The sequence below is a fragment of the Periplaneta americana genome, chromosome 4 (assembly GCF_040183065.1).
Source record: "Periplaneta americana isolate PAMFEO1 chromosome 4, P.americana_PAMFEO1_priV1, whole genome shotgun sequence".
Taxonomy (NCBI): Eukaryota; Metazoa; Arthropoda; class Insecta; order Blattodea; family Blattidae; genus Periplaneta; species Periplaneta americana.
Genome location: NC_091120.1, coordinates 155880111 through 155893612, shown reverse-complemented (window position 1 = coordinate 155893612; position 13502 = coordinate 155880111). Strand labels below are relative to the sequence as shown.

Sequence of the window (13502 nt, the reverse complement as noted above, 5' to 3'; positions counted from 1 at the left end):
CTGCAACCAACACATTTGCGTCTCCTACAGCAATGCTTAATAGTAACCTCGCAGAGTATTGCTGGAAACTCTGATGAACTACTCACATCGTTTGTGAACCATTTGCGAAACATTAGCACGAAATGTGGAATTACGCGACAAGACAATTAAGAAATTGTAGAAACTTGTAGAAAAGAAAAAAAAAATGTTATTCATGAAAAAATGCATGGTCAAGACTGGGAAAATGCTGTGTTCGAGTTGGTGGATACCACTCCTCCTGCGTTGATTGACAGATGTTTGGTGTATTATGTGGCCGGTTATGTCGTAAATCATTCCTCTAATTTTATTGCGTGTACCCTCTGTGCCCTTCGACAGGAATGTAATAGGTCTAAACATTGTGCAGCTCTCACCCAAATCGAAGACTACCGATCAGGTAGGAACGTCAGTTTTTAACCCATCCCTCCCAAGCTGTGTATGACGTACTTATTCAAACAGAATTGAAAATTAAAGAAAAGATTAGCTCAGCAAGTGCAATGTATACATGTATCTTGACACCATTGGCACTCTTTCGATCCAGTCTTCGGAAGCAGGTTGATACAGAGAACATATCATGGATATTATTACTAAATTAGTCTATCACTATTTAAAGTGCCGGTTCTTCTTCAGGACAAAGTAAATTCGAAGATAATTACAAGCTCGTAAATTCGTCAAGTCATCTCGCAAACTCTCAAACTACATTCAACATAACAAGTACTGTGAACTCCTTCCGAGTCAGGCTCATAGCAGTAACAGCGCCGCATTGCGGCAGATCCGTGTAAACTCACAGAGTGCGTACCCTACATTTCTTCTATTCGTCCTGCTGTCACCCAATTAACCACCAGTACCAAAACAACAGCACTTAAAAAAAAAACCTATTCAATCTGCCACATTGTCACAGTCTGGCCGTCAGTGTTGCCACATTAGTAAGTTTGTACAAACATTCATGTTCAGTGAATATTCGAACCTAAATTGAGGTGCCCGAGATCAAAATGGGCTATGTGACTTTTTTTTTTTTTTTTTTTTTTTTCAGAAAATGAGTTATTGACGTCATTGGCAAGTTTGGGTTGAAGACTTTACACTGTGAAAGGTGCAGTTTCAAAATGGTTTATTTTAGACATGTAAAATGCATGGAGAAAATTAGTACTTGTATCAAAATGGGATGTTATTATTAATGAATTAATCAAAATGGGATATGTCAGCCGTTATTTGAACAGATCAAAATGGGCTATCTTTTATATCTTTACGTTATATTTCCAGAGCACATGAAACAGAATGGTCTATGTTTGCCAAAGTTTGTATGGTTTAAGTTTTTCCGCTACATTTTTCAGAAAACTAACATGGTTTAGATCTTAGTTACACAGTAATTATACCTCTACAATTCTGTTCTAATTTATAAGGCAAGGACTGTATTGCTATGAAAAATATTTATTTAAACTAATGTAATAGGCGTTAATTTATGAACTACGGTAATACTACGTCAGAGAGAAGATTACAGGCTATGACTGCTCAACGTATTTATCTGCTAAGAGTGAAAAGTTTTTATGAAATCAAGAATGAAATGTCTCCAGACCTTTTCACTTTGATCTATAATTGTCAACAAAATTTGGCATTTCCACGTCTTCTAACCAAGCAACATATTAAGCCAAGCAATATTACATGTACAATGAAACAGTAGTTGAGCAGAGATAAGACAAAATATTGAGACATGGTGCATTTTCTTACACATGCTAGAACATGAGACTTCTAAAGGAAATTCTGAAGGAATAGACTGATATGTAATGATATGAATGGAATTCAGAAAATTCTTTTGGTCTCAAATGGATGAGTGTCACAAAAATGCTACTATAATATCGCTGATCTGTTGATGGTTCTACAGTGAAGCTCCATCATCCCTGATATAGGACGGGGTTCTATTCCCTCTTCTTGGACACAGTTTTCTACCCTGCGACAATATATTCAGAAAAGTGGAGAATCAAATAAAAAAAATAAGAGGTAATTGTGTTGCCAAAAGAATATCATATTATCACTGGGAAACATGCAACTATAATCAAGGTTGGCAATGAAGAATGTCCAGTCCGTAAGTGAAAGAAATTTACAAAAGACATGGTGAAACGACCAGCTCCATTCTATGTAAGATCTCAGAATTTAAACATCTTTTTTCTTCATCTTATTTAAAGGACAAGCATGTTTACGCTTTTAGAGCAAACAATATTTATCATATGGACTGTGCAAACGAGGAAAATTTTTCTGTAGGTTATCAATACATAGATACATCATGGATGTAGAAGGATTGTTGTAGATTGTTCTGGGAAGGAGAAGACCATTCGCAGATAAACCTGCAAATTCGTAACTTCAATATCATTGGTGTCCAATAGTTTTTAATGTAACTGTAGGTGTATTAATTTCATCTATTAAATATAATAGTCGTAATGATGGTACTGCAATAAAAATTAGAATTGGGAATAGGCCTAGAAAATTATTGAATATAATTATTGAAAATAAAGAGATGAAGATAAATGAAGCTCCAGGAATGTGCCAACAAACGAACAAGATGGAGAAGAGGACGTTAATGGCCTTTGCACATGCTTTTCCCTTGTTGGTTAGGTTAGGTCACGGTGGCTACGGGGAGGTTAGATCGACCCTTTGCACATCGGTCATACGAAGACCTATTGTGCACCCCGAATTTATGGGATGAATGAGGATGAGGCTGTACCAGCCAACCGGCCGCATGTCACCCCTCATCTGCTCACCGAATGGAGGCCTCCTACCTTCACACCGAAAAGCTGACCAAGCAGCATAGGATCCATTCCAACGGCCCTTCCAAGGTGTCGGAGTGCCCTTGGAAGTGCTCTTAAGGAATGAATCCTGATGGAGATATAGCAGAAGGTCCCACCTGTGGAGTAACAGTTAGCGCGTCTAGCCGTGAAACCAGGTGGCCCGGGTTAGATTTCCGCTCGGGGCAAATTACCTGGTTGAGGTTTTTTCTGGGGTTTTCCCACAACCCAATATGAGCAAATGCTGGGTAACTTTCGGTGCTGGACTCCGGACTCATTTCACCGGCATTATCACCTTCATCACATTCAGACGCTAAATAACCTAAGATGTTGATAAAGCGTCGTAAAATAACCTACTAAAATAAAAATAAAAAATATTGCGGAAGGGTGGGAACCAAAGAACGGTTGGCTATTGAATGAGATGAGAAAGATGAATGATTTGATATGAAAATCTAAATTCTTTTTCTAGACGGGAGGGGAAGAGAAAATTGAACATTGCAATGAAAATTCCAACCCGGCATTTGGCTAAGCAACATTCAGGTTAGTTGTTCTGGGAATCGAACTACGGACCCCCCGAATGCGAGTCCCATGCAAAACGCTCGGATATTTTCCTTGTTAAAGATTTCTGTGAACATGTTTGAAGAGTGATTTTGTTATAATTTTCGTAAAACCATGCAATTACTCTAATTATTAAGTAAAACACTTTCAGTTTTGGAAGTTTCTTGTGACTGTTTTGGGAATAGTGCTATTAAAAATAAAATAAAAGTATTTCGAAATCTTTATTTTAACGAAATCATGTTCAAAAGCATAATTAGATCAAGTAATATAAAATTAGAGTAATGAGTTTCAAAATAAATGTATCAAAATGGGATATCAAAATTTAAATTTTCTTACAAATCGAATATTTGGACATTATGATTTGAATAAACATGGTAGGCATGTTTACTACTGACGTCTTCATCAATTAGAGCCATTCCCGCATTTGTATCTTTCTTGTATGAGATGTAGGACATTTTTGCATTTTTCTTAAAATTTACTTTGGATGACATAGCCCATTTTGATCTCGGGCTCCTCAATTAGTGTACTATTTATGTTGTGTGATGTATTTTTATAAGTTTTTATGCTTTTTTATAAAGAAAATCGACAGTTCTTATGGTTACTTAGTTATGATCAAGTGATTGAGGAATGAGCTTCACATGACTGCAGTTTCAACAGTTGGCATCATGAAATACAAACGGATAATTTTTAAAACTATTTATTCAGTTATCTGGCAATATCTTGTATCTAGAACTAGCCTGGTCCCTTTGGTGCCGGTTAAGAGGGATTCTACTGTATTTCACGGAGCTTCTTATTCTAGAGTAATTCAGATTTCATTCAGTGTTTGTCTTTTAAGGGCACAGACTCCCTCAGTTATCATCTCAAAGTCTTCAGGTCCTTTTCAGAGTAAAAATCTGAATAGCAGTGTTCTTCGACATCATCTTATTGTATCATAAAAGATGGAGTCACAGTTGAATTGAGTAAAACTGTATTGTAACGAAACCCATGAAAAGTTGTAGAATCGGAAAAATAGATTTCAACACATGGTGACTTAGCGCTTGACTTATAAGCCCAGGTTCAAATTCCAACTAAGATGTAAGTTATGTGAAGTTGATCACATCCAGTTGGTGATCTTCACTCGCTGTACTGTAGATAGTACAAGTATTTTGTACCGAAGAATAACAGATAGTGCTGTAACCTGTATAGTCGACATCTAGCAGCCTGCAGTGTCTATGCGAGAGCGGAAGAGAGGAGACAGATACTCTGCTCCCTGGTAACCATGACAACAGTAGTTAAACCAATAAGATAACTGGTTAGCGGAGTGTTTAAACTAAACTAGAATGAGCGAGGGGAGCCGAATTTGGAGATGTCCTACCCACCACTGACAACTGTACTGCTAGTCATGGATGCTTTCGGCAGTATTGGGAAGTTCTCTCATTCTCTTTTCTTGGTTTTAGAAAATTGAGTCACGTGTTGTTAGTTTTCTCTCCCTGTGTAAAAGTTTTCTTTTGTGTTGATAGATTTTTCTCTCGTTTGCGGGTGTTCTTGTTATTTTTTTCTTTTGTGTTACGAAACATATTTATTTATACGTTATATTAAATATATCGAGAGTTTAGAAACAAATGCAGATTTTGAATGATTTCAAGGAAAAATTGTTCCAGAGCCAGGTATCGATCCCGGGACCCTTCGCTTAGCGCGCGAACGCTCTTCCGACTGAGCTACCCCAGAAACTATACACGACAACGTCACAATTTTTCCTTTGTATCCACACGACTCAAATGAGCTGACAAGACGCCAGAACTCAACTATGAGCGCACACAAATACTTGTGTGGCTTTCTGTTAACGTACCTCCAGTAACGAATGTTACCCCAATACCCGGCTCCGGAACAATTTTTTCTTGAAATTATTCAAACCTGCTTTACAGGGAGCTACTACCTGAAAGCCAGATTTGTAAAATGCAGATTTGTCTCTGGTTTTTTTCTAGTAGCAGTTGTTCAGTATGTTGCGACCTAATTGATCGGTTTGCAAAGAAAGAGGATTGTCGAGTGAATTTGCTGTACAAGTAGGCTATATAATAGTAATGAGCAAGCCCCAGATTCTTAGGTTTGAACCAGTTTTGCTGCTATCTCGTTACCTTCGAAATATTGCTTTTCTTATTCGTTTTATGTAGCAACGAATAACATTCTTAAATTTAATATGATCTAAAAGACCTAATTCGTAGGTTAGGACTTAAAATGTCTTAAAGAGACCTAATTCATATTAGCAGCACTACTTAAATGAGTGGTTTACAGGTTTAATAATTTAATAAAGATATAGTGTTGTAAACATAATAGACTATTAAAATGTATTAATATTGGTAAATAGTTTCATAAAACATTCCATCATCACCACGTGAATCAGGAGGCTACTTTTTAGATTTAGATTAAGTTTAGATTTAAAACCTCTCCTGGCACCAGATAATCATAATCATAAAAATCATATCTTATTATCAGGGTAATGTAACTCCGCCTTCCAGGTGCCCCAACCTCAGAAGTGGGTTACAACTAAGCCACTGCCAGGAGAGAATATCAGAAATGTCGAAAAGACAACCTGGTGGCATTGGTAAAAAGAAAAAAAAAAGTATAATGTTAGGCTATAATAATGGATATTTGAATGTAACTCTAAGAGTATTGTAATGTATTAACAGTATGTTGTTTGTTTTTATTTCTTTCCCCATAAAATCATATGAAGTCCTAAACATAAGATTTAAAATCCTAAAACATAGATTGTTTCTTAAAACCTATAAATTCTGTGCTTGGTAATGAGGTACGTGACAGGCCTCATATTTTTAATACATGTAATGCAAACTCTCATCAGTCATGTCTTGGCTTCGTCAACTTTCAAACCCACCGTCCGTCACTGGTATAAACTGCATTTTTTTTTTCAGAAAATTGAGTATAAATCGTGAGCTGCTTATACTGGAAAAACTTAAAACACATATTTTATTTTTTGAAAATATTTTTTATTACTGATACCTTCGTTTTTGCATGCTTGTATTATTTATCATCATTTATCAGTTTTCTTGGGCTATTGGACTCATTGACACCAGACTGCGTTGTCTTCACTTCATCCATTGCGTTATAATCGGACTTCACCTTGAAGGTTTCACGACCATATTAGTGGGTATTGATTTCCATGCTGACATAATCGACTCATACATTTGCTCAAATGAAGTGGAGCTTTCTTCAGGCAACTAGCCAGTGTCATTTCTATTAGTGCTGTACTGTAATCCATTGGGGTCCCCTATATGAAATAAAGGTGAGCAACACCTTAATGGAAAGTATATTTCTATATAATAAACATGTTGTTGTTCTCTAATGTCAGGCGTTTGACAACAAAGTCATTTGACCTCTTGCACTCCAATATTTTTCAAAAATATTATCATGGTCGGCCACTGAAGCACAGATTTTGAGGTGTTCCGAATCCATTTTTTGGTTTGAGTTGCACAATGGGCAGTTAGGGGACTGATATATTTCAATTCTATGCAGGTGTTTGACCAAACAGTCATGGCCTGTTGCCAACCTAAATCCAACTACAGACGATTTTCGTGGTAAATCGGAAATTAACTGTGGATTATGATGCAGAGAGTTCCATTTTTTCCCTTGAGATTGGGTTATCAAATTTTGTTTGTTGAAGTCTAAGTATATAGATTTAATAAATCTCTTCACAGAGTAATACGTAGATTTAGTAACAGGTCTGTAAGTACCAGTGCTGCCCTTCTTTGCTAAAGCATCCACATTCTCGTTTCCCAGGATTCCGCAATGGGATGGTATCCATTGGAATACAATATTTTATTGAGTGATATTAATTGAGAGACATAATAAACATAGGTTGGTACCAAAATAAATTGAAATAAATTTGGGTACATAATATTCTAGATATTTATTGTAATACAATAAACTGATAAAATTAATTTATGAACACTGGGTATTCTAAGTCCTTCAGATAATAGAGACAACAAATCCATTTTCTTTGTATTTTCTCAAGGGCGTTTCAGAACGGTTTACGACAGCACTCGAAATAGAACGAATTTCAATAACTCCCTTAGCGATAGCTTGTGTATCTATGCTCTATGTCTCTGAGCATGCGCAGTTTCTTGTATATTTCAACTCAGAATAATATTGCTTTTCAGCTGAACCCGACACAGTACAGGAGATACAGACGGAGGCAGCCAATGAGACCAGAGGCTGCGAGGTCTACATGGAGCCTATAGTGATCGCCCTTACACAAACCTCAGAATCTGACTTTTGTGAAGGCACCCAGACGGAGGGGGGCAGCGATCCTGACAGCAGAGAGAGAGATGAGTTGAAACCCTAACGTTGGCAGCACATAATGCAGGTGGCAATGCCACAGGACCTGCGGACTCGTTTTGGAGCTATTGAAGTCATTGGAACTCTTGGATCGGAAGGTACAGTAAAATTGTTTATATTCTGAAGTAGTGGCGCTTTCAGCTAAGCACAAGTTCAGGAGATTTGAATTATTATTGATACAAGTATGTCTTGGCAATTAGAAAATAAGAGCTTACAGTGGTAGCTTGTGTATCTATGCTCTATGTCCCTGAGCAAGCGCAGTTTCTTGTATATTTCAACTCAGAAGAATATTGCTTTTCAGCTGAACCCGACACAGTAGAGACCAGAGACTCCGAGATCTACGTAGATCCTGTGGTGATCATCGTTACACAGACATCCACACAAACCTCCGATTCTGACTTTTGTGAAGGTACAATAATTGTTTACGTCACAGTGACTTGTAAAAATATTTCAAAGTAGGAAGCAGTAACTAACTAGAACCCATAGAGAACAAATGCTGGGCCTCTTTCAGGCTTCTTTTCCTGGACTCATTTAGCTGACATTATCACCTTCATTTCATAATAGCAGTTGATAAAGCATCGTAAAATAACTCACGAGAAAAGATTACTATTATGGGTTCAAAAGTGAAAAATTTGTTCAATATTATTGATTTACTGCATGTGTTAGAAGACTTCAGTATTCTATTAGTTTATAAAATTGACAGTTTCTAATAACACTGTAGGAGGGAGATGACTGTTCGTACAATAAAAATGCACTTACAGTGTATTGCATCACGTAAGTATATTGGAATTTTAGTTAATGTGTTTGAGATTTGTTCCAATAAACATAACAAGCGTCTTTTGAATACTTCCTCCAATAAAGCATTATGCATACATGACCTACATGATTTCAATGTTACCAATAACATCATTACGCTGTGATAATTATTATGGAATAATTTACATACTTCAGAAGAATGCTTTCCAATTGGGACCTCATTTCTAATTTCACGTTTCATTTACCGACTCTGTGATGCAATGAATATCATTTTGATTATCTACATATTATTTCAGATCCCTAAATTTATTTTTCTTCGAGGTTATACCTTTATTAGAAGTAACCGTTACTACGTGCTTCATCTTTAGATTTCTTTTCAGACTTTACTTGTATGATTCACTTGTTAATAGTTTGGTGATATACGTGTTGTCATGCTATTGTCCATCTGAGTGGTTATGTCACATGCTCGTCAAAACGAGGGAAATCACATGACAGTTACTTATTTAAGGGTTTTTTTTCTTAAAATTACTTTAAAAAGTTGTATAATACTGCGTAAAATTGCAATTCCGTACAGAAGATATTTGCAGAGAAGAGCCTAGCAACTCAGACACTATCCCTTACAGAGAGGACAAGAGAAAAGAGTGTGAGAAACCGGGACGCGACATAAGCATTCGGCCGGACAGTACCTATTTATCCTCTTCATAGTTAGCAAACAGTGTATTATGAAGATTTTAACTCAGAATTACACTGTCTTTTAGCTGAACGTGAAACAACTGAGAAGATGATGATAGACGCTGCCACACAGACGGAGGGGGACAGAGATCCCGACAGCAGCAGGGCTATCAGAGAACGAGATGAGCTGAAGCCCAAACGTTGGCAACATCTAATGCGTGTGGCGATGCCAGAAGATCTGCAGACTCGTTTCGGAGCCATCGACGTTATTGGAACTTTTGGATCAAATGGTAAGTAATTGTTTATATTCTGAAGTAGTGGCGCTTTCAGCTAAGCACAAGTTCAGGGGATTTGAATTATTATTGATACAAGTATGTCTTGGCAATTAGAAAATAAGAGCTTAAAGTGGTAGCTTGTGTATCTATGCTCTATGTCTCTGAGCATGCGCAGTTTCTTGTATATTTCAACTCAGAATAATATTGCTTTTCAGCTGAACCCGACACAGTACAGGAGATACAGACGGAGGCAGCCAATGAGACCAGAGGCTGCGAGATCTACATGGAGCCTATAGTGATCGTCCTTACACAAACCTCAGAATCTGACTTTTGTGAAGGCACCCAGACGGAGGGGGGCAGCGATCCTGACAGCAGAGAGAGAGATGAGTTGAAACCCAAACGTTGGCAGCACATAATGCGGGTGGCGATGCCACAGGACCTGCGGACTCGTTTTGGAGCTATCGAAGTCATTGGAACTCTTGGATCGAAAGGTACAGTAAAATTGTTTATATTCTGAAGTAGTGGTGCTTTCAGCTAAGCACAAGTTCAGGAGATTTGAATTATTATTGATACAAGTATGTCTTGGCAATTAGAAAATAAGAGCTTACAGTGGTAGCTTGTGTATCTATGCTCTATGTCCCTGAGCAAGCGCAGTTTCTTGTATATTTCAACTCAGAAGAATATTGCTTTTCAGCTGAACCCGACACAGTAGAGACCAGAGACTCCGAGGTCTACGTAGATCCTGTGGTGATCATCGTTACACAGACATCCACACAAACCTCCGATTCTGACTTTTGTGAAGGTACAATAATTGTTTACGTCACAGTGACTTGTAAAAATATTTCAAAGTAGGAAGCAGTAACTAACTAGAACCCATAGAGAACAAATGCTGGGCCTCTTTCAGGCTTCTTTTCCTGGACTCATTTAGCTGACATTATCACCTTCATTTCATAATAGCAGTTGATAAAGCATCGTAAAATAACTCACGAGAAAAGATTACTATTATGGGTTCAAAAGTGAAAAATTTGTTCAATATTATTGATTTACTGCATGTGTTAGAAGACTTCAGTATTCTATTAGTTTATAAAATTGACAGTTTCTAATAACACTGTAGGAGGGAGATGACTGTTCGTACAATAAAAATGCACTTACAGTGTATTGCATCACGTAAGTATATTGGAATTTTAGTTAATGTGTTTGAGATTTGTTCCAATAAACATAACAAGCGTCTTTTGAATACTTCCTCCAATAAAGCATTATGCATACATGACCTACATGATTTCAATGTTACCAATAACATCATTACGCTGTGATAATTATTATGGAATAATTTACATACTTCAGAAGAATGCTTTCCAATTGGGACCTCATTTCTAATTTCACGTTTCATTTACCGACTCTGTGATGCAATGAATATCATTTTGATTATCTACATATTATTTCAGATCCCTAAATTTATTTTTCTTCGAGGTTATACCTTTATTAGAAGTAACCGTTACTACGTGCTTCATCTTTAGATTTCTTTTCAGACTTTACTTGTATGATTCACTTGTTAATAGTTTGGTGATATACGTGTTGTCATGCTATTGTCCATCTGAGTGGTTATGTCACATGCTCGTCAAAACGAGGGAAATCACATGACAGTTACTTATTTAAGGGTTTTTTTTCTTAAAATTACTTTAAAAAGTTGTATAATACTGCGTAAAATTGCAATTCCGTACAGAAGATATTTGCAGAGAAGAGCCTAGCAACTCAGACACTATCCCTTACAGAGAGGACAAGAGAAACGAGTGTGAGAAACCGGGACGCGACATAAGCATTCGGCCGGACAGTACCTATTTATCCTCTTCATAGTTAGCAAACAGTGTATTATGAAGATTTTAACTCAGAATTACACTGTCTTTTAGCTGAACGTGAAACAACTGAGAAGATGATGATAGACGCTGCCACACAGACGGAGGGGGACAGAGATCCCGACAGCAGCAGGGCTATCAGAGAACGAGATGAGCTGAAGCCCAAACGTTGGCAACATCTAATGCGTGTGGCGATGCCAGAAGATCTGCAGACTCGTTTCGGAGCCATCGACGTTATTGGAACTTTTGGATCAAATGGTAAGTAATTGTTTATATTCTGAAGTAGTGGCGCTTTCAGCTAAGCACAAGTTCAGGGGATTTGAATTATTATTGATACAAGTATGTCTTGGCAATTAGAAAATAAGAGCTTAAAGTGGTAGCTTGTGTATCTATGCTCTATGTCTCTGAGCATGCGCAGTTTCTTGTATATTTCAACTCAGAATAATATTGCTTTTCAGCTGAACCCGACACAGTACAGGAGATACAGACGGAGGCAGCCAATGAGACCAGAGGCTGCGAGATCTACATGGAGCCTATAGTGATCGTCCTTACACAAACCTCAGAATCTGACTTTTGTGAAGGCACCCAGACGGAGGGGGGCAGCGATCCTGACAGCAGAGAGAGAGATGAGTTGAAACCCAAACGTTGGCAGCACATAATGCGGGTGGCGATGCCACAGGACCTGCAGACTCGTTTTGGAGCTATCGAAGTCATTGGAACTCTTGGATCGAAAGGTACAGTAAAATTGTTTATATTCTGAAGTAGTGGTGCTTTCAGCTAAGCACAAGTTCAGGAGATTTGAATTATTATTGATACAAGTATGTCTTGGCAATTAGAAAATAAGAGCTTAAAGTGATTTGGGCACCTTTAAAGAATGGAAAGGGAAAGTCTGTCAAAGAGAATATTAAATTTAAAAGTGAAAGGAAGACGACCAATGTGAAGACCACGGGAAATATGAATAGATGAAATTCAGAAGAACTTAAAGGAATGGGGATACAAGTGAGATGAAATAAACAGGGAAAAAGCTTGGGAAGGCAGAGACGAATGGAGGCATATTCGGAAAGGAGGAACGATGATGACTGGTAGCGAATAGGGTTTTATCCAGTAGTGTCATTCAGCCATTTCTCACCAGTTCACAGTGGTACCGATCACCTTCAAACCAGGCCAAAAATCGATTTTTCAAAATGCGAATAACAGGATGTGCCCCATCTACCATTGTTCTATTGTGTCTCTGGGTCATAAAACTGCAGATGATGACTGCACTTCAACTCTCCTCAGTGATGAGTTAGTGGTGAGAGCTGAAAGTGAGAGTTTGTGTGTGTGCTTGGTCGCTTGGCGCTAAGCTTATTTCTGACGCACGTTTCAAGACACATTTCTGGCAACTTAATCTTTTTTGTTATGGCGAGTAATGTATTTTCTGACTTTGTTTATGTGTATATTATTCTGACACAGTGATGTTTTAATCATATTATGTCATTAGTCGTTATATTTTGAAGTTTTTAATATCGTAGTAAATATGTTCCGCCGGTAATTGTATAATTGCTCACGCAGACCTACAAAAGTTTCCCAAAACTCCCCGATTCTGATTTATGTTATAAGATATTGTCTGACATTTCTATTTTTAGATTCTAAAAGAAAAAATTGCGCCTTTTGATTATATTTCAAGAAAAGCTTGCTACTGAGGGAATATGTTAGAACGTAAAAATACTGATAATGTGATAATTACAATTACAAGTTTATATTAAATAAAAAATTGAACTGTGGTTTTATATTACAAATAATGACTCTTATTTCAATCTACGGTTATGAAATATCACTACAAATTGGTACTGTATTGTTTAAAAGCCAGCTCATTTAGGATATTTTTGTTTAATGATAGGGTGCAAGATGGCATTTAGACAGAGACAAACATTATATACGATATTGCAACAAAAATGTTCTGTCAGAAAGAAACGACAAACATTTTGTTGAATCATATAATAGCAGAAGCTGGAATAGAAAACTCTGAAGAAAAATCGAAAATATTAAACGGGCTGTTTTCCGATTTTGTAGCGAGTTGTTTGATCAATAAAACAGAGTTTAATTTTATTTATTTTTATTTTTTTATTTTTTTAAACTGGTAGAGATAAGGCCATCAGGCCTTCTCTTCCCCTCTACCAAGGGATTAAACTACAATATTAAGAATACAATTACAATTATAATTACAATTAATATTAATATTACAAATACAATAACAATCAAAGTACTAAAAGATTAACTGATTAATA

At 37.0% G+C, this 13502-nt stretch overlaps 1 protein-coding gene and 1 pseudogene across 1 annotated transcript; both read left to right on the top strand.

The window, feature by feature from the left end:
• LOC138698968 (putative polypeptide N-acetylgalactosaminyltransferase 10) overlaps positions 1–7686 on the top strand; it is a 38593-nt pseudogene extending 30907 nt beyond the window's left edge.
• A 15-nt stretch (positions 7687–7701) lies between these two features.
• Positions 7702–12105, top strand: LOC138698966 (uncharacterized). The gene is made up of 7 exons (XM_069825155.1): positions 7702–7777; positions 7981–8088; positions 9194–9397; positions 9598–9873; positions 10077–10184; positions 11290–11493; positions 11694–12105. Exons 1-7 carry the CDS (start codon positions 7702–7704, stop codon positions 11993–11995), a joined length of 1278 nt encoding a protein of 425 aa, XP_069681256.1. The 3' UTR covers positions 11996–12105.
• Positions 12106–13502: the final 1397 nt, after the last annotated feature.